Source organism: Solea solea, chromosome 2 (assembly GCF_958295425.1).
Source record: "Solea solea chromosome 2, fSolSol10.1, whole genome shotgun sequence".
Classification (NCBI taxonomy): domain Eukaryota; kingdom Metazoa; phylum Chordata; class Actinopteri; order Pleuronectiformes; family Soleidae; genus Solea; species Solea solea.
In genome coordinates, this window is record NC_081135.1 from 10154122 (window position 1) to 10176238 (window position 22117).

General features: G+C 41.7%; 2 protein-coding genes across 4 annotated transcripts in view; one reads left to right on the top strand and one right to left on the bottom strand.

Moving 5' to 3' along the window:
- Window positions 1–819: 819 nt before the first annotated feature.
- Window positions 820–7999, bottom strand: LOC131455623 (receptor activity-modifying protein 1-like). The gene is made up of 3 exons (XM_058623384.1): window positions 7668–7999; window positions 5886–6024; window positions 820–2359 (listed from the first exon to the last, which is right to left on the bottom strand). Exons 1-3 carry the CDS (start codon window positions 7720–7722, stop codon window positions 2104–2106), a joined length of 450 nt encoding a protein of 149 aa, XP_058479367.1. The 5' UTR covers window positions 7723–7999; the 3' UTR covers window positions 820–2103.
- Window positions 8000–9948: 1949 nt separating this feature from the next.
- Window positions 9949–22117, top strand: part of LOC131450102 (receptor tyrosine-protein kinase erbB-4-like) — a 253626-nt gene continuing 241457 nt past the window's right edge. For all 3 annotated transcript variants that reach the window (XM_058622190.1, XM_058622192.1, XM_058622191.1), the window contains exon 1: window positions 9949–10310. In XM_058622190.1, coding sequence (XP_058478173.1) covers window positions 10247–10310 — 64 coding nt within the window. In that variant the 5' untranslated portion in view covers window positions 9949–10246. The remainder of the gene's footprint in view (window positions 10311–22117) is intronic.

The window sequence follows — 22117 nt, forward strand, 5'->3', positions numbered from 1 at the left end:
CCTGTGTCAGCTGGGATTGGCACCAGCAGCCCCGCATCCCTCATGTGGAGGATAAAATGGTAAAAATAAAAAATAGATGGATGGATGTATCCATGGGAACAAAGTGAGCTAAAAAAAATGCAATTTGTTTTCAGAAATGTGCAAAACTGTGATTTAGGCAGGGGAAATAGAACTGTGTAGCAACAGTGTGCAACTGTTTTTTGATAAATTAGCTCAGTTGTCACGACTGTGTCCGTTGTGTCCACAGACCCGCAACAGAAGTTCATTTTGCACTGAAGACAAACCACCTGTCTCTCATTTTATCATCTTTTATCACGCTTGTGTATTCCAACCCAATTCGAGTGCCAATCGCGTTGAAAAGACGGCACCAATTGTCACTTTATTGACAAAAAAATCCTATTAAGAGCACAGTTGAGTTGCCTCATAATCGTGCGTCGTCGCGAGTGCAGATGTGACGAGAATGAAATCAGCGCCGCGCTTGGTTTTCCCCCACGACTCCTGTACATGATGAACGACCCCGGGGCTCTTTTCTCTATCTCCTTTTCCCATATTTCCACATTACTCCTCCAAATGTATAGCAATCATTTATCTGTGTCTTTGCTGTCTGACTGTCGTCCTCCCCACCTCCTTATTTATGTGTTTGCAGATTGTTTAGGGCCACAAAGTGCAGGTGGCAATTAACGTGTGTGGCCTCCTGAATCTCAATGAACATCTTCATTTTTTGTCCCCTGCCAAACTTTGACACTGTCTTATTGGTGTTTCTATTCTATTTCATCCTCTCCACAAACATGTGAACAAATTAAATCAGGAGATAAGGACTTAAATTAAAAATTGAGCGGTTTATTCAATGTGGAAATGAATGGGTGAGACTATAATATGTTCCAACGGATGGACACAATCCCATATACACAGTCACCTATGACCTGTCTCTTTCTCGTGCTCATGTGCCCACTCCCACATGAAACACACCTCTTATATGAATTGATGTATATTTAAATTGCTGGGGGAATAATACACAACTCCTTATATGGACATCCTGGGGGGGGGGTGTTTATATGTCACATATCCAGGCTTTAAAAATGCGTTTTCTGTGTCTTATGTCTTGTTGAGTCAAAGTTATGATTCATTTTATGTCGCGTTTTTTCGTTGTGATATAAAGTAGCAATAATTGTGCAGAAGTCACACAAATGGAGTGTATTTTTCTTTTCTTTTTGTTCATAAAAATGAGCCAAGTGAACTTTGAACTGTGTATTCAGTCCAATTTTAAACATTTTTGAGTGTTTATACAGTTAAATGTTTCATCAGATTGTCTACAGGTTGTGCTGGGGAAAAAAAAGCATATAAGACACTCTATATTGCATATACTGTACGTTTTAAACATAATAATGGAAAAAAGCAGCCAAAATGCTCTGTGTTCTATGGGTTAATATCCAGCCCAGTAAATTCATTAAAAAGTCAGATTTTAATTAAATTAATTTATAATTATTTGCTTATCTTATCTAACGTTAATTGAATGTTAAAAGATTAACAGAGGGCAGTTTTAAGACACTATTAAATCAAGGTATTTTATTTTTTTAAACTGACATCTTTTAAATTGGCCAGTGAATACATTTAAATTTAAAGAAAAACCTTCAGTACAAAGGATAACGATATGATGTTTTGGCCTGGTATTTAATTGCTTCGAGGAAAAAAGTTCTTGTTGACCCTAGACCCTATCCAGCGGTGTCAAACATACAGCCCATGAGCCAGAACCGGCCCACGAGAGGGTCCGGTCCGTAGGATGGATTTGTGAAAATTTAATGTCAAATACTGTATTTATCAGTTCCAGATACCTGTGATAAATGTGTTGTGTCTTTGTAGATTCACTGCGATCTGTAAGTTGTGTATATGATAAACCTATACGCACAATATTATTGAAATTTCATGTTCATGATATGTTCTGTAAAAAGATTCTTCATTAAATGTAAAACAAAGGGGAACATTTGTTCTTTATCGGTTATTATGCGATTATTTAACCACTAGATGGCACACTACATTGTTTCATAGTTTAAAAAGGTAAAAAAAACAAAACAACTGATCACACCACAGTAAATTTGGTTTGTCCTATAAAACTCCCTCTGTGCGTTTGCTCCTCCACACCACCAGGGCAGTCATGAGCAACGTGACCAGTACCGGCACCGTGATGAACGGGGCGAGGATGCTGACCGGCGGGTCGTGGAGGAGTCGGCCGGTGAGCGCACAGTCGCGGAAGTAGAGCTGGTGAATGTTCACGAAGAAGCGGTCGACGACGTGATTGGGCCAGAAGCAGTCCATCCTCAGCGCCACCTGGTACGTGCAGTTTGTCACTCCCTCGTATATCCTGCAGGGGGGAGGGGGGAGGGGCCACAGTGCGAGGCACGGTTAAAGCTTCCCGCAGTGATCGTTAATCACGTTTAAAACACAAAACAAAGTGTTAGAAATGAGAACATCTGTCCTAATTTTGAGTTTTTAGGACGTCGTAGTGTCTTTCTGAAATGTTTGGTCACCTGTGTAAGGGGTTCCTGCTGGAGGGGGGAGTGTGGGAGAGAGAGAAGTCTTGAATTACCGTTGGGCTTAGCAAGGCTAAAAATAAGTGTTAGGTGGTGGAGGGCAGGAGAAACTGAGATGCATACCAACGTGGCAGCGCCCGCACTCCAGCTTTGCACCGCAGCAGGAGAGATTCTCTTTCCACTGCTGTGTGCGGCTGCAGATCTGGAGGCCGAGTGGAATTTCCTTGTAGTATTATTATTATTATTATTATTATTATTATTATTATTATTTTTATTATTATTGTTGCATTAAAAACACTTGAAATGTAATATGCAGTATGCAACAATTGTAATTTGCATGGAGTGCATGTGAAAATACAGCATGTTTTTTAATGATATTATGTTTCATGTTGAGGATTTTCATCTAAATTCATTTCAGTATGTTTTGATTTTCAGTAAATGTTTTCTTTTATTGTATAAATTACATAAAAAGTAGGTGGATACAAACCAAAAAAATGTACCTTATAAGACAACTCAGTCCTGATTTGAGCAGAATTTGATAATTTTTTTGGTGAGACGGCAGATTGCAAAACAAAACAACTTCACATACCAGTTTCTCCCATTGCACATTTGCATCATGCACACTCATCTGGCCGCTTGACAAAGATGGCGGCCTCCAAAAAGCAAGGCCCTTGCCTGAAGTACAGCTAAAATCCTAATCTAAGATTATGAAATTCCAAACAAAAAAAGCAATTATGCACAAATACAGACATACTTATGCCATTCACCCCTCCTAATTAATAAACAGTAAATCCACTGAAACATGACTAAGTAGTTTTAGCGCGTATCTAACTGTACAACTCAGGACCAGGATTAGATTAAAGTTAAGGGGTTTTAACCCTTTAACACCGAGCGTATCGCGTATGGCCCTTTTATGCTTAAATTAAGCAAAAGGTCAAATTTGAGGCTTAGGTGTTAAAGGGTAAATAAGTTTAGTTGAATTAGTTTATTATTGGCGAGTTTGCAATTACAGTTTTTGTACTACTGAACTACTATAACAAGTTTTCTTTCAGACAAGTGCAAACAAATACACGTGTATACGTGTTTGGTTTCTATCCATTGTCTGTAGATTTGAAATGACAACACAAATCGATAAGAAACTTCAATTAAATAAATAAGTAGATGAAATACTGATCCTAAATGTGCAGCGCAGCTGAAATGAGACCTGTATGTGTGGATGTCATCAAATCTGACATGAGGATATTTTGCCCCGGGGAATTCTAGCATTACACCTTCGGCTGAACATGACTGAAAAGCTCCTGAAAACGGCAGCGCTGATATAAAAGTGCTCGGGATTTTGTGCCCATTGAAACCTGCAGTTTCATTTTCAAGGACAAGCCACTTCCACTGTTATTAATTGGACCCGGCTCTCCAGCTCTTGGGATTTTAGACTCTGATGAACTTGGAACCAGATAGCCGCGCCGGATCACGCATCCCGATACCCAGAAATGACCGCTTCTAAATTTATCACAGAGTGTGTGTGTGTGTGTGTGTGTGTGTGTGTGTGTGTTATGATTGGTTTCCATCTGGCCTTCTGTGTTGTGACAACCAGAATGGTTATTTACACAAACGGAGCATGTTCTCATACAACATCAGTGGTACTCTTCGCGGACGATGCTGCGGAGACACAAAAATGGCGCATTTCATCTCCTGTCAGTCCAACTCTCCATCTACAGGAGGAAGATTATCTCACGTCGTCTTTTTTCTTGAAGTTTTCACGCCGCTGAACCGGTTTGAACCCGTCTTATTATGTCTTTTCCCGTCTGTGTCTCCGCCGCTCTACCGCCTCCGACTGACCTCGACTGACTATGGCCTCGAACATTGTTGCTTGAACTTTTGTGATGCAACTGCAAACCCCCCCTATATATTATATACACACACACACACACACACGCGCACACACAGCAGTTATACCAAGAGAGGACAGAGAGCCAGGAGGGAAATCACACAGTTTTGACAGTTCCTTCTGCTGCAAGCCTCTGAGATGCTTTCACCCTGCTGTCTGTCAGTGTTTGGAAAAGAACTGCTGCAAGACACACTGTGTCTAACACACACACACACACACACACACACGATACAGTAATCCGACAGCTAAAGTAAAAGGCTGTGACAAAGTGATGTGGTCGGTAAAAAAAACACCATAAGGTGAATACAGTTGTGAGGTCAGGGGAAAAAAAAGATATCTTTCCACAAAGTGAACGAAACCACTTCTTGATGAATTCATTCCTGTTCCGCGTGCAGGGTTACGAAGGCTCCCCAGTGTCATAACTAACAGTTTATACACTTTATATTCCTCCGTGTAGAATGAAATGCCTGCATTTTTGCACAGTTGTTCACTGTATCGCTCTTTACGGTTCTTATGGACTTGGAATTTGGGATTGTTTTAAGGCGACTTGGGTTGTAATGTGTGCGTCTCTGCTGTCTGTTCTTGTTTTATTGTGTTTGCTAATTGTTTTTACTGTTTGTTTTTGTTTTTTTGGACCGCCAAGTGTGAAAGCTAATTTACCCTTGAGGGACAATAAAGCTCTATGAACTGAACTGAACCCAGAGCTGTACAAAAAACCCTTTCAAACCATCTTTAATCCTTCAACGCCAAGCGTATAGAAGACGGCACACTTTACATCATCGTAATTACGCAACGGTTTGAAAAGTGTGGTTATTACGGTAATTTTACTTGCGCCGTTGCGGGAAGCCGGCAAATCAGCGGCCAGAGAGGAGAGAGATGGAAAAACGCCTCTACATTCCATTTTTTGGAATGTAGAGGCTGGTGTTCATGTACCACTACGGTTTTTAAATTGTTAATACATTATTTTAACATACAGTAAATAGGAAATAACTGCCAGATATTGAGAGTTATTGTGGGAAAAATGGGCAAAGGCACTTAGTTACGGGACATTTTTAGGTGTTAAAGGGTTAAGCAACAGTATTTACCAGACTTTTATCATTTGCAGATATTAACATATTCATGTTTTTCATTCTGTTATCTTTTATGAGGTCATTTTTGAAGTCTTTTATAGTCTTTTTCAAATATCAAATGATTCATGTCAAACACTGATACCTCGATGATACAGTACATAGGCTCATCTCATCTCCTCAATTGAGATAATATAGCTCCTTTGACCTGTGTGCAGTGTTGTTTCGCATAAGTAAGTGCAACTGTCAAGTTATTAAAGTGCATTTGGTTTTCTGGTGATTTATAGTTACATGGGAGTATTTAGAGTTAGTTCCCTTGATGGTTTTGCCTCCGGAAACCTTTTTCCGTTACAATCCAACTCATGCATCGTCTATCTTTTTGCACGTCGGAGTCGCTGAACTCACTCCATCGTGTCCGTCCAGCTGCACCACAGGCCTTGGTCCAGTCCTCCCATGTCCAGTCGGAATTTGGCCAAGCATAAATCGTTGATCATCCCCTCGTAGAAGCCCCGGTTGCAGGCGGACACCAGAGGAAGGACTTGAGCTAGAAAGCAAAAGAGAACAAGGCGAGCTGTGATGAGTCTTTTCCACCGAGTGACGAGGACAAACTTTGTATCCTTGATCGAGATGATGTTTAATTCCGGATGATTAGGAAGGAGTTTGTTGTGTGCTGGCACCGCTTATCCCTGTAGAACATTTCCTTCCCTATTATACGCTTACTTTCTCTGAGAAAGGAGTTTTTAATTTTAGCTCCAATCCCATTTGTTTACTTCAGACGCGCATGTAATCAGCGTCTTAACACGGACGCGGGCCTCTGTGGTCGTCCCACAGGGCTCGGCGTTGAATATGAAACCACTGTGAGGTGCAGTAGGAGAGGGAGCTTAAGTCTGTGGGTGTGGAAACAAACAGGTTGCTGTTGCTGTTGCTGTGCTGGTGAAGCTGTGGCCTGGAGCGGCCTGATAAGGACCAACTGGGTCCGGAGGCTTTTGGCCCACTCGTGGGGGAAGACACGAGGCTTTAAAGAGAGATGCAACCGCAGGAAGAATGTGAGAAATGGTCGTTACCCCTGTCGGTGGTGTCTGCTGACACACCTGTCTCTGTGTGCGTCTGTCTGCAACAGTTGGTGGGAGAGTCTGATATCCAAGCTGCCTGCAGACTTGGCTGCAAACCCTCGATACGCACGTCACGTTCCTTTGTCGAGTACACATACTGTGACTATAGTATATACTTACTGTGTATATATACTTCTGTCTTTCCTTTCCGGGACACTAGTATTTACAGACTGTAAAAACGGATACTTGTGACAATGAGATGATACATTTACTGGAGCTCACGTGTCGCTCGGGTTGGTGAAACGAGAGCTGCCTTTCAATCCTCTGTTTTTAACCATAATTATGTCGTCGTTCTGTCCTTGGGGGAGAAAGTGTTTGTGTGCTCGTGCTGATGGAGGAACATGGCACCTTTTTATACTTCTATACTGTGCCTTCTCCAACCAACCTGATGCCAAATAGTGGACTTTACTCAAGTACTGCACTAAAGTCGACTTCTCTCTATAAAGATGCTGTCGTCCAGTCGTTTGTTTGTTTACCAAATACTCTACATGTACAGTATGTTCCAAAATTGAAGTTGTGATTCCTCGATTCATGGGAAAGTTCTGTCATAGATACTCAAAATAATGGTGCGTCAAAGGCATAGCAGTAAAATATTTAATGATGAATAAAATGAAAATAAATAAAAATTTAGGAAACACTGTTATTGCCTATTATTGATACTATTATTGTTAGTCAATCACATGGGGATGCATAAACAACAGTAATTGTGCTATAGTATAATACTCATAAGAGCCATTTTTTAAAAAGCGTTATATTTCGTGAACATTTTGCTTATATATGTTGCTGTATAACCTCATTGTGAAAAAAGGTATTTTGGCACAACTTGTTAATGCATTTAACAGTTCAGTGTAATAATAAATATAACCTGTTGGAGCATTTAACAGTTGAATTTAGTATTATTATTATTATTATTAATAATAATTAGTAATAAATAAATAATAAAACAAATACAATCTTCATAAAGGACCCCGCGGTGAGTGATCAACTGACCTCATGTGTTCACTGTTCTCCAACACTTCTACTCACTCACATCTACATCACGTCTAAAAGAAAAAGTTCCTTGAAGAAAACTCACCTGCCGTCAACAACAGAAGTCCCACTTTGAGAAGGACGCTGATCCCCAGAGCCATGCTGGCCAACAACAACAACACCACCACCACCACCACCACCAGGCTTTTTTTCCTGCTCACTCTCTGTGGTTCAGCTGCTCACACACCATTCTCCCTACTGAGCGTTCAGGACCAAGGATCAACGATTCTGGGGGAATATTCACCACAACAACCACTGCAGCTGAATCTGAGCCCCTTGACCTTCCACTGTAGCAGTGTCCGTGTGTTGTCCGCTCACTGTGGCCCCTGAAATCACAGCAGCTCCGCCTGTCATCCGATCCCCTTGTCCCGCTGCTGCTGCTGCTCACAGAGGGCAAAGCAAAGTCACACCCCAAAATAAGTACAGTGAAAACGAAGCCTGGGAATCATTAATCACAAGGTCGAAGGCCTCATCACAAATACCCCTAACATATATGGCGATAAATAGTAGAGATACACTCAGGGGGGAACAACAACAACAACTATCACACACTGTTAAAGACATTAAAAAAACAATTAAGATAAAAGACAATAAAATGTAAGGCAGGATATTAAGAATATAATCACAACGCACTCCCAAAGTGATCAGCTGTGAAATTTTAAGCTCCTTTTTGTAAGTTATTCCAGGAAACTGGGGCTAAAACAATAAGAGGAAGAAATCACACCATATAAGTGAAGTTATTTATATCAAATCAATTAAATATGTTTCATTGTCCACACTGGGAATTCCTATTGGGTAAAAGCACATCAGCAGCTGCAGAACATCCACAAATGCAGCTCTAGAACATTCTACATTGGATGTTAACTCAGTTTTGTGTGTCCATTAAAACTGTTTAGGTGTCTTCTCTGCCTTGTGCTGCTCTCTAGTGTCCAACATTTATACAGTATGCAGCATGTTTTCGGCCACATCTTTAAGTTCATTTCATCAGCAATTAAAAATACAAGTGCAGTTTAAGATGGATGGTCGCATGAATTGGCGACTCATTTACATGATTGTTTTCTGCTTTTCAGCCCAAATGTCACTTTTATGTGACTTTCTGTTGAAATAAATGTCTGGATCGTTTAGTTTTTACCTGCATGGGACTTAAATGGAATGGTGTGGCCTGAATATGTGCGATGACTGCAGTTAGCTGCAGGTTAGAAAATAGTCATTCTCATAAAAATCCCCTAGAGGACAGCAGAGGACACTGAATAAGACTCCCGTCTGGCACCACCTCTCTGCTCCTTACACACGTCTGCTGTCAGGACTGTGGGGGGGGTAAAACATGTAAAGAGTTATGCTTTACACTTTTCACTTTAACATGCATCGCAAATCCATATACATTTGCCCTTGTGCCATAAATAGCTCACATTAGTCCACGCACAGAGACCCAGAGCAGAGAGACCTCAAATGAGCAGCCTTGGACATGACGGCGTCCGTTCATTCAAACCCCATTTTAACTAGTGTCATCAAAGTTTACAGGCTGTGCAGTGTGCAGACTCTGGGCACTGCTTTATTCCCTTATATTTAGTTTATTAAAAAAAAAACAGCACTGAAAACAATTGAGTTCATTGGCTTTTATGTATAAAATATAAAAACAAGGCAATTATGTGTATTTGTAAAATGTCTAAAACGGTTAAATCTGTTTAAAAAAACTGCACAAACTGTCACACTGTAACAGCGGTTCCCAAAGACTGGGTCGGGGCCCACACATGGGTCACGGGAGATTTATTGTTGGGTCAGAATTGGTTCATAATTGATTAATCGAGTTACTGTTTCAGCCCTAATGTATAGTAGGCTACTTTTAATGCGTGTGTGTTATTTATTTCTTATTTTATTGCATTGTACGGCTACCATTTGTGCTGCTGTGTCCGTTTGAATTACTATCTAATTTATCTTATCTTATCTTATCTCATATACTACAGGGTCATCTTGTATCGTATATATCACTGGCTGTGTAGCATCAAACAGAGCAGGATTCTAAATGACATTTTACATTTTGGACTTTACTTCTTTCCGTGGGAAAGCAAAACCAAACCTGCGCGTGACAGGTGTATCGGCAGCTGACAATGGCCAATCAGGAAACGAGATAGGTTCATGAGTGAGTTTAGACCCCTCCCCCCCAAAAAATGTTTCCAAATCTCCTGGATGGCCACATTAATAGGTTGAATGAAGCGTCAGTCACACTAAAGAGGCGTGCGCAGAGCGCCCCCACTCCTCTCTCCATCCCAACACACACTCCCTCCCTCCCTCCTCCCCCCCAAGCCACCGGAGCTGTGGCAGAGAGAGAGAGTGTGAGTAAATGGCACTGAGTGTCCGCGGTGGAAAGCGAACCTAAGCGCTGCTCCGGGAACCGATAAACAAACACAACAACAAACACCGCGCGGTGCGTAAAAAGCTCTCCAAGGCGCAGAAGAAGGCGAGAAGACTCCGACGTGTTTATTTCTTTTTTTTATTATTATTTATTATTATTTTATTCGTGTGTGCGCGTGTGATTCAGGAGGATATCTTAATTGGACATGTGAGTTCTGGGAGTAAACAAGACAAGCAAGCCCCCACCCCGGCTTTTTTTCTTCCTTTTCAAAGATGAAGTTCCCCGCTTACGTCCTCGCCACGCTGCTGCTGGTCGGATCGAGTGCGGCACAATCAGGTAAGTGTCGCTGCACTTTGGATAGAAGTCGGGGTGAAGTGACCCCCCCTTACCTTCCCTTCCCTCTGGTCTCCACATGCACACACACACACACACTCACTCCACACTCACAACTGTTGTGCCGTGGAATGACAGTGATGTGGACAATTGTGGCGGTTGCGGCTGCATCGCTGCTGCAAACTTGACAGAACTTCACATCCACAGCCACAGCTGAGGCTCACACACCACCAGCAGCAGCAGCTGTAAACTGTGACATTGAGCCTCTTGTAAGAGCGTGCCAGGCGCTGCGTAAAAACCTCTCCAAACTCCCCTCTTTATCGTTCTCCTTACATTTAATCTCTCCAGATTCACCAAAAAAAAAGTGCTGCATGTTGTTGATCTTACATTCAACATTACCATTAACATCAACACTATCTTTGTGAAATAATCCTCTGATATAAATCGACATTCCCACTGTTGCAGCCTAAATAGGAACGAATCCGCCACCGTTTTAATTTAATTCCCATAAGCGGACAATGATGGACCTATTTGCGCTTATTTATATGACTTGAGCTCTGTGGCAGCGGCGGAACAATCTTTATTTCTCACTGTGTGTGTGTGTAAATAATTTAGATGTCGAGGTGATACAGGCGGTGAGAAAACATCCCGCTCTCATCATTAGACCCCCTGGTGTCAACCCCTGGACGAAAATCACTGTAATGTCCCTGCAATATTTCTATAACGGCTTGTAAACTCACTTTCCAGTCAAGTTAATGATATTTTTATTTATGAGCTGCACAGCACTGTGTGTAGTTCCCCTTGTGGCTTCCCTGTAGGATATTTGTTGATATCCTATGTGTGACATTTTCCTCATCAAGCAGAAACTCTTACTGGCTGTTTATTCAAGCACATAATTATCCCTGGCTCTGACTCTTGAGGAATTTGTGCTATTCTTATTGTTCTATTAATTGTTTGTTTTTTGTAACTTTTACACTCAGCTTTGTCAGCAGTGCAGGCATTAATGGGCTTTGTGGTTGGAGTATCTGCTCCGGAATGAGATGCACTCGACTTATCTTGCACAGTGTGTCTCAGTTTAGGCTGAGGAGCAGTTTGCGATGCCAGAATCTTCTTATTGACATAATGAGGGTTTGCTGAAAGGGATTATGCAACTGGTCAAGTAACAAACAAAGAAAGAAAGAAAGAAATGGGAACGCGGGGAGGGTTTGTGGATTGATGTTCAGAGGTGAGCCTGGCCGTCATCCAACCGCTCGCAGACACAAATGGGATTCCAGGATGCTTTTGTTTCCAACTTCAAGGACATGAGTCGACTTTTGGCTCCGTCTCTGGGGGGTTTCGTATCGAAGGTGGATCTGGAGACGCACACATATTTACAGTAGATAGAATAAGATAGATAAAGTCCATAATAAACTGGTTTCTTCAACATTTACCCTAAAAAAAAAATCAATCTTTATTGGTCCGACATTGATTGTGAAACTTTTCGATATGGACTGATTTGAAAACGTTATATCGCGATGGCTTTGAGCTCTAACCCAAACTATAGTATTTACTGATACTGATGATTTTTTGTCTCATAATCACTGCGTGTCTTTCTTTACTGCCTGTGCTTAGCGAAGCATTCATTGAATATTTGGGGGGGGTTTGAATGGTATCTGACTTCCTCTTCTTCTGATATGTGATGCAGTGCTTTTTGTCCAGTATCAGACCCATTTGGACCTGGTTTGGTGGTTATTCTGTTGTTGTTGCTATTCCATCTGTTTTGGATAATCCTCTGTAAACTCCAGAGGTGGAGTGGTTGTGTGTACAACTCCCAGTGGATTGACTCAGCCGTCTCAGAAACGCTCCGAGCAACAGCCTTGACGTCACATTCAAAGCCAGTTTGAACTTCAGCAGCTCATACTGACCATGTCTGCAGTGGCCAGTGAGTGTATATACAGTATGTACAAACACACTGCCCTGGATGCTGCCTTTAACCCAGGAGTGGATGTATGCACAGATGGATAGGTGACAGACAGGATGAATGGAGGAGGAAAGTGACACCCTTGCTGGCTGCTCGTTTATTCTCCATGCATACGCTCACATCCAAGATATTTGTGATGCTAATTCCGTCCAAGAATCTGAGCTATGCCTCCTGGGAAGTTATGTGTGCGTGTAGACAGAGGTGATATTTGTGTGACCCTGACTGCCAGCTCTTGGGTCTCTCATCTCACTCACAGCCCACCTCTGTACCGCAGCTGCACAAGCACCACCTATCTGTCCTGTCATTTGCGAGGCGACTGAATATCAGGCTGAAGTGAGTCAAGGCTGGAGATGTTCGCTGTCTGTCAGCTCTCGCAGAGAGACTAATGTCTGCAGCTCTGCTGCCAGCGAGCTGTGAACGCTAAACTGTGTGTGTGTGTGTGTGTGTGTGTGTGTGTGTGTGTGTTTGGTACAGTAAAGCGCAAGCACACGTGTGCCAAGCACGGAAACGTTGACACAGTGACGTTGATTGATGTTCGGCTGCGTCCTCGCTGAACGTTGGCACTGTGAGGGGATCTAAATGTGTTTGTGCAGAGGCACTGCCCTTTGGCGAGTCGTATTAATCTTCATTTTAGTTTGGAAATCACCCACAAACAGAACTGTTTCCAACTTCTGTATCGGCTGCCCTCTTTCATGTCTGGTTTAGCCGTTTAACTGCAATGAAGATCAATGTTGATTCTTCACTTGTCAGGCAGGTTTGATCATGAAGCAGAATCCCAGCTTCTGGAACTGTGAGGCCATCACTTCATCTCCTCCTGAGTAAGATCTAATGGCAGGACCTATTGATCAAGCTGCTTTCAGTGGAACCTCCTGGGCTTTCGGTTGCAACTGACATTGATTCATCTGGCCATTATGTCCTTATTTCATAATTTTGATGAAGCGTTGATAAACATGTGAAGAAAACTGAGACTTTTTATGTTTCCTTACAGCCAAATGTGATGACTCTATGAATTTAAAACTCCCAAAAGTCCCACGTTTATTCAAGCCAGAGAGACATAAATAAATCCTCACATTTGAAGCATTTATGCTATTCCACTTGAAACACAATCAAGTATCAAAGTATATGCGATGAATTATTTGTTAATCAGTTTGTGGCTGCAAATAACAGACTGGGTTTTAATATTTTTTTCTGGAGTTTTTAAATCTATCTGCCCTGAATTCCTCATGGCTCTTTAATAGCTGAGTTTCAAAATGCTGGACCTTGATACCAACAACGTTTTGTGCTCAGTGATTCATTGTGGTTGTTAACCCTTGTTAAATTGTCACGGGAATAATACACAGCTTCCTGGATTCATTTTTTGTTGTTTTTTCAAACCACAGTAGCAATAATTGTGCATTTTTATTTTCCAAATTTCACAAATCAATCCGATTTAAAAAACTTTTTTGCTCAGATGTGTTTATAAAGTTGGAGAAAATGAAAGAAATTCTACGTTGTGCTGAAAATAACCTCCCATATAAGATATTCTTGCACATTCTCATAGCCTCTGTTTAACATTGAAATGTAAAAAAGCAGCCTAAATGCTTTGTGTTTAAATTTGGGAGTCAAATTTGCATGGAAGTTTAAGTTGAAGGTGCTGCAAACAAGCGGAGATGTGTCGTCATGACGCGGCAAATGTCCAGAAGTCTGATGTAGTTGCTACTGAATCCATTTGTCTGCTTTTGATTTGCGCCAAACACAGTTCCTCACAGACCATCTCACTGTTAAACAAAGCTCAATCAAGTAATTTCATCCCCTAAACATTTTAATCGCTGTGGCTCCTGAGTGTGTGTGTGTGTGTGTGTGTGTGTGTGTGTGAAAAATGCTGCATTCCCACGTGTGTGTGTGTGTGTGTGTGTGTGTGTTTGGGTGACATTTACAGATGCGCTCTCCTGTGAAATGACCAGGGGAGAATAGGGGAGGGAGGGAGGCAGCAGAAGAGAGGAAACCCGCTGAATGCCAGTATGAAATTACCAACCCTTCATCACTTGGCACACGCGCACAAATCTGGCCAGGGCACGGGCGGAAATGAGAATTTATTACAAGCTAATTAAGCCATTTCTTGATAGCATCAGTCTCAATTGCGAGCCCTTTATGTGACAGCATGAGCGATGAGGGGGTGGAGGTGGTGGTGCTGAAGGAATTCAATCTTGCACTAAATGAGTCAACATTGCTATCATCACTTGATATCTGCCAGGGTTTTTGCCCCGTGCCAGCAGGCCTCCGCTGGACATTAGTCAAAATACCCTCTGATGAGTTGACGTTGTCCAGTCCGTGCGTTTTCCGGCATCTTGACAAAGCAAGAAGGATGGCGAGTGAAATATGGCTCGCACATAAGGCAAATAATTGCACTTGAGCGAGGGTGACATTGAGGTGTGGGCTGTTATTTGCTTCCTCTGTCATAGCCGGACAGTCTCCGGGGGCTCAGAGGGGAAGCCTTTTACAAATGACTATGTGACGCGTGGGGGTGATGGAACGCTTTTCTAAGGCCTGAGACAGCAGTTACACCACCTCTCATGGTACTGAATCAGCACTAAGATTATTATCTGCGCGGGACAAACAAAGAGGACACTGTTTCCTCTGGAGGTTGAAAAAAAAAAAAAAAAAAACCTTTCGTCTCCTACTCCGTTCCCAGGCAGGCGTTCAAAAATGATGCGGCGACGTCTTGTGGGAAGACTTTTTTTTTGTTGGCCGCACACACAAGCTCTGTTCTTTGAGTTTACAAACAAACTGAATATTCACAGGCAGAATCACAATTGCACAGCATGGGAAGGAACATGTCCAAGACTTGTGAGCATAACAGCAGCCCTTTCTTGGCCTCTGTCATTGTGGCACTTGTTGAATGAGGGACGGCTCATTCAGTTGCCACAAAGGCTGAGCAATATTTCAATAATAATATACTGCAATATAACTTTCTTCAATCGCAATAAAGCAAATATTTAACTTGTAGACGGGAAATTACTTTGACTGTTTCCTCAGATGCGTGAAACATTGTTTTCTGTCCCTAAAAGAAACATTTAAAATGGTTTATTCAGCAAAAATCAATTCTTAATCATCTGATCAATTAAGAATACAGACTGATTTGAAATCGATTTATTGCAATAACCTTTTTTGGCCATATTTATATTTGATTTTATTCTGCTGCCAGCAAAGCTGTCTGAGCTGACTTCCTGTTCTCAGCAGCATAACTATAGTTTACCAACTAACCAAGTAAGCATTAAACATCAAGAAACCTGTGGCTTATTCATTAATACAAATATTATCTGCACATACTGCATGACGACACAGCTAATGTGGCCAGCCTAGCTAGCCAAATTAGCCTACGAGGCTAATGACAGTTAGCCAGTGTTTTTCTAAGAGCTAACATCCCAAAACACATGATTTTAACATTGTAAATGACTTTATGGCACTTGTACTTTTTTCTTTCTTTCTTCTTTTTACTTGAGTAACAAACAAAAACACAGTCTTGGCTGAGCAGCACCTGTTTCTCTGCTAGAACTCAGGCCAGTCAGCATAGGAGCCAACCCAATACTGACACCTATTGGTATTATTAAGTACTGTTCTCCAGGTGACAAAGGGGGCAGCGATGTGTGATTTTTTTTTTCTCACTATTTTCAAGCACTTTTAAATGATTTTTAAATTATGTTATTACAGCAATAAAGATTGATGGACTCGAGTCACTAACTAAACAAAATGGAACCAACTTTGAATCATTCTGAGCACAACCAAACAGGTCCAGGGTGCCACATTGTCATCCTCGAAGCTTCTTGCTTCCTGGCGCTGTGTTTGGCAGACTTTGGAGCCCCCATGCCATTTTCTTCAGCCTAATGATGAGCAGGGTTGGCTCTCAGTTGTTCCGCGGCGTCCGGTGCCAGCTCCTAGAGTTAGTTGGATTGTCCAGTTGGCCTGGCACAGATGTCTCCTTTCAGGAGGACTGAGCTCTCCCTCGCGCGCACACACACACACACACACACACACACACACACAGAGGAAACACAATGATGCATCCCATCCATGCACAGGCATTTAGTTAACACTACACATCACACATTGATTTTATGTGCTCCTTTTTTGTTTTTTTACGAAATTGTGTGATTTTAATTTATCGTGTTGTAAAGTGTCCTTGAGTGACCTGAAAGGCGCTTTTAAATTAAATGTATTATTATTATTATTATTATTACATCATGCTTACATTTGAACCCACTATTCTTGTCAGGACAGTGCATTGACTTTTATTCATGTAACCTAATCCCTAACCTTTACTGTAACCACTTAATACCGAACCTTAACCAAACCGTAAACCTAAAAAAATTATAATACTTTTTTTTTTAAGGTTTCTCTGAGTGTGTCTCGCTCTCTCTCTCTCTCTCTCTCTCTCTCTCTCTCTCTCTCTCGCTCTCTCCCTCCCTCTCTCTCTCATACACACCGTTTGACCCAGGGAAACAAAGGACAGGAAAGATGGAGGACTCTTCCCCTCCTCCTCCTCCTCTTCTGTTTCTTCTAGACCACTGGAGGGTTTGTTCAGGCTGCCACTTGTAATTCCACTCAGAGACAAATGCCTCCATCCTGCGTCAGAGTGGCTTCCTCCACGCACACACACACACGCACACACACACACACACACACACACACAGAGCGATCCTGCCCAGCAGTGACACCACTTCAGAGTTTCTCTTCTTATTTAAGAAGCTTTCTTTTCTTTTTGACATTTGTTTTATTGGCTCTTTTCCTCCTCTCCTGCACTTCTCCCTTATCTCTGCTTCTCCCCTTGCCACACACTCTCTCTGTCTCTCACCCTCACACACACACACTCCCCGTGTCTCATCCATTAACATCTCTCATTGTGTATCTGTTTTATTTCCCTGCCCCTGCTTTTCTTTCCTCTTTACTCAGCTTTTTATTTCCTCCCACTTGTCCTTCGCTCTCCCTCTACCTTCCTCCTTCTCCTCCTCCTGTCGTTCATTAGCCGTGTGTGCAAGGCTGCATGTCACGGCCGGAGAATGCACCCTCTTTAATTACAACAACTATTTAATTCAGGGACAGCGTGTTTGTTGTGCCTCCCTCTTTGACCACTCCAACTGTCATTAACATGCTTACATGCATGGATCTGTCACTACGGGGCATGTACGGGGGCTTCCACAAAGTTTACATGACAGATTATTAAATATATATATATATATATATATATGCTAAGTATATATTATAACTTGCATTCGATTGGCAGCTCTGCTTGTTCTCATCATGCAGTAATGAAATAAATGCTGAAATAAATAAAGTTAACTTTATTCAGTACTTTTTTGCACTGTTTTAAATATGAAGTTCAGTTGAAGCTTATGAAACAGATCACTGGTATCAAGCGAGGTGCTGATCTGACAATACCGCTGAGTGTAAAATAACAATAATATAATAAAATATCAAAAATGTTTTGATTCTAACATTTTCATGCAAACATGGACACAGAGCAACATTATTATAGTCATTATTGCAAATAAAGTAAATAACCATAGTCATTTTGGCTGTGTTTGTGTCTCCTGAGAGAAACATTTACCCCTTTTTTTGTGTTTTTATAGAATTCCTGTAAGGATTTACAACATTATACAATGCTGATATGCTTAGTATATCTACATTTATCATTTTGGGTGTTTTTTGGCATGAGAGTCACATTGGCAGTGCTGTGCTCAGGCCCCAGGCCAATGGAGGAGATGGAACAGTGTTCAACTCCCTTTGATTGGCAGCTTTCCTTTTAGCTACACAGGATCAAGCGCCACTGACTCCATCCTTACAAGTCTTCTTCTGTTTTTTTTCATGTGTGTCTCCTTTGCCTTTTTCTGTCCTGGCTCTCAGTGCAGCCCAGAAAAAAAAACAGTTTGTTGTGCCCTGTTACCGTGATAAAGACTTGTATTTTAATGGGAGTCTTTGAAAGGAGAGGTGATGACTGGCGTCTAATCCTGCAGGTTAACCACGACCTGTCAGTTTGTCTACCTCTCTCTCTCTCTCTCTCTCTCTCTCACACGGAAGTCTTCTGCATCACATTTGCATTTTTGTCATAAAAAAAAAAAATCCACGTTATGAATGTTTTAATGAGTGTACTCTCGCTCTGTCTCTGTGTGGGTGCAGTCACCGCCTGGTGCATTGTGTGTGTATGTGTGCGAGCTAATCCCCGTTAAGATATTCACAGCAGCTAATCTGTTTAATTACACTACAAATTAAGGATATTTACTGTTCCAAGACTTTCATGCAACACCAGCCTTAATCAGAGCCTTAATCTGTCTGGCACTGTGTGCGTGTGTGTGTGTGAGACATTGATACTCTCTGCTCAGCCATGTGTGCCTCAGTGTCTATCAAGCTCTGTATACCCCCCCCCCACCCTTTAATTCTTCCCCTGAATATTTGCCCGCAACAGAAACACGAGGAAAGAAAACAAGAGATTATTGTTGTCCTGTTTTCTCTCTCCAGTTGTCATGATGGAGAAAGACATCATTTGCGGGGATTAAAATGTAATATCAGTCACATGTTGCCGCGCAGTGTTTAAAAAACAATTGATCCACCGGAGCGGCGTGTTCCTCGCCTCGGATCCATGTTAACAGCTAATTCTACAAGATTAGAAGCGTGTTCCAAACACGGGAAACCTGCTGTGTGTTGTTGTCGAGGGCAGAGCGAGCGAAAGTCGACGACGTCGCCATGTGTGACTGCCTATATGTGGCCGCGCATATGTCGTTTGGGATTGTGTTCCTGACACTTGTCAGTTCCCGCGGGAGTTTTTTTGTTTATGGTGATGGTAAAATACTGTTATTTGCTAAAAATAATGATATTAATAACAGTCGAAATACAAAAAAATAAATACCTTTTTCTTCTACACTTATAAGTATTACTTTTAGGAGAGGGTAAAACATGTAAAATACATGAAACTTAACACACCTCCATCACTGCGAATGTATGTGACCGGTTGTTTTTTAACACTCTGTCAGCTTCTTCCAGTTTGGCACTTTCAAATGAATATACATTAACTTAAGATATGGAATAAAGTTTGACATTTTTAGTGAAAAAACAAACAAACAAACAAAAATAAAAACAGGTTGACTTCTTGCTGCCAGCTTGGCATGTTGATTTGGATAAAGAAACAACTGAACCTTGTTTTATTTTCTGTATAATTAGATCCTGTATAATTATAATTGATTTTTTGTTTTGTTTGTTTAATATTGCTTTTACAACAGTCTTTGACTCTACACTCTCGCTGTGTCCCATTTAAGCGGCTGGATCCTCCGGAAATGTCATTTAAATGCGTCCCAGTTCAAACGGTCTCCGTCGACTCGTGTTAGTATGTACGTCTTTCAGACGTTAAACGTTTCATTTGTATTAAAACCCGTACTTTTATTGATGTAGTTAAAAAGCAGCGGGCAGGGACTATGGAATTAGATTTGAGTTAATATTTTCAAACGAGAAGCAAATAAAATTAATTATTCAAAAATATTGGATTTTATTCTTTGAAAATACACTTGTTCTTGTTGTGCTCCGTGATTTGTGAGCATCCAACTGTTCCTCCTCTCCTTATCGCCTCCATCCCTGAGGACGAACTTGGGCCAAGTTCAGCAGTGGGTGAGCGGGAGGAAGATACTGTTCAATAACAGTATCTCAAATTTTAGCAACTTTAATTATGTTAACATAACTCTGGAAAACAAATAAATGTCTAACAAACAACTTTTTACATTATTTGAAATCACAGGAACACAGGAAACAAAGTTCACCGCATAGACGTTTATCAGGCAACATGTCAGACAGACCACACATTGATTTACCTCCACCGTCTCTCTGGATCTGTGGGGATCGGGTAAAATACTCTCCTGTTACCCTCTCTGCGATTGTTTTGGCATCCCGGGGCACAGCATCCATCCACCATCTTCACTTTTATGATGAAAACAGCTGAGCAAAGAGATGAGTTTGCCGACATACTGCCTGATTTATGTGCTGTCTGTGTATACGTCTATGGGATGAAGCTGAAACTGTGACTGTTAATGACATAAAGGAACAGAAAAAAAACTGTTCAAATAAATAACAAACAAATTGATATGTGCTTCTCGACCTTAAACACATTCCTAACTTAGATCTTGTATGTATATATATATATATATATATGTGTGTATTATGTATATATGTATATATGTGTGTATGTGTATATATATATATATATATATACAGTATATATATGTATATGTATGTATATACAACCATCGGAGACGCAACACAACCACTTTCCACTGCAAAGATTTTCTATTTGGTTGTGAAAGGCAAAATTTAAACTTTATTTTGTTTAGTGGAATTAGATTAACACATCTTCAAACACTGTATTATTATATTATGTCACTAAATTCCTACACGTTACCTATAAGGAAAGGTGAGGCGCTTGCATTTGCAATGCTGTGAAGCCAGATGGTTAGCGTCCATCCATCCATATGAGAACATAAATGTGTTTACTTGTGGTCAGAGTAGCTTGGTGTGAGTATTTCAGCCTGAGGATAAATGTCAAATGGACTAAAATGAGTTGTTCCTGTTATGGGTTGTGTATTTTTAGGTCCATGTGTGTTTCGTGAAGTCAAATGTATTATTATACGTGCGGAACAATCGTGCACGGTTGTGTGTACAGCGTTCGTAAAGCCGTCCATATCAGATTCGAGTTGTTCGTGTGTGTCCAGATGGGGCGCGTTGTCCTTCTTTTAAACGGCCTCTCCTGCGAGTGGTGACCTGTAATAAATGAGTGGGCGCGGGAAAGTGGCAGCCATGACAGCTGACTGGGGAGGGAGGGAATAGAGGGAAGGCAGGTAGAAGTGTGGGTGTGTGTGTGTGTGTGTGTGTGAGAGAGACAAAGCCAGACAAAGTGGATGTAAAAGAGATGGAAAGTCTCTAAGGATAGATAAGGGGTGAGCATGAGAGGAGGACAATGGAGAGAGAGAGAAAGGCGATAGTGAGGGATTGTGGGTCATTCAGTGGGGAACAATACCTCGATCAGAGGTGGAGACTCTGTTTCGGGCGACACTTGTTCTTCTTATCATCCTCACACACCCCCACACCCCCCCGTCTTTTCTCTTTGTTTTTCCGGAGTCACCTTGCAGTCCACGAGGAAGGTGGTGGCTCCTTCAGCTTCAGCTTTAAAGGCGCATAAAACTCACGACGGAGGAGAAAAAAATGTGTCAGAGAGAGGAAGGAGGTCAGCCACCTTCTCAGAGCGTTATTTGAGTCATTTGTTTGTGCATTTCCGTGTGTCCATTTGTTAGTTTGTACGCACCCGAGAGGCAAAAATCAGACACGCGCACACATTCAGTATCGCTCTCGGCAAGGTGAGAGTGAGCCAACGGTGAGTCCTTCACAAGACGGGAGAGTACAAGGAAGACGGAGCGGGAGAAAGCATAAGAAGTGGTCTAATTTCTGCTCTGTGTGTGTGTGTGTGTGTGTTTATCCAGCAGAGGTTAAGGTGTAGTGAGGGCGACAGCGTGTTGTCTCTGAGGAGTAGAGCTATCACCGCCACTGAACAGTCCAATTAATCAACCTGCGCCACACAGGCACTCGCCGTGTGTGGTTTGCAATTGTGCGTTTGTCAAGTGTCTGTTGTGTGACTGGGAAGTGTGTCAAGATCTATATTTGCAACTGTGGGGTGCACCATCTCTCTCTCTCTATCACACACACACACACACTTGTGCGTGTCTTAGGGCTGAGGACAAAGTGAGCAATGAATCAGCTTGAGAAGCGTGACCTATACATTAAATTGTGTCCGTTGGAAAAATCAATCTCCGTGTCATCGAGTGTCCCAAAATTGTTGGGG

Bases quoted from the DNA above. Each gene is read 5' to 3' on its own strand.
- LOC131455623 (XM_058623384.1), bottom strand. From the start codon at position 7,722: ATGGCTCTGGGGATCAGCGTCCTTCTCAAAGTGGGACTTCTGTTGTTG. The intron at 6,025-7,667 runs GTGAGTTTTCTT...TTTGCTTTCTAG, and splicing joins ACTTCTGTTGTTGACGGCAG to CTCAAGTCCTTCCTCTGGTG. The intron at 2,360-5,885 runs GTGAGTTCAGCG...TCCCCCCTGCAG, and splicing joins AGCTGGACGGACACGATGGA to GATATACGAGGGAGTGACAA.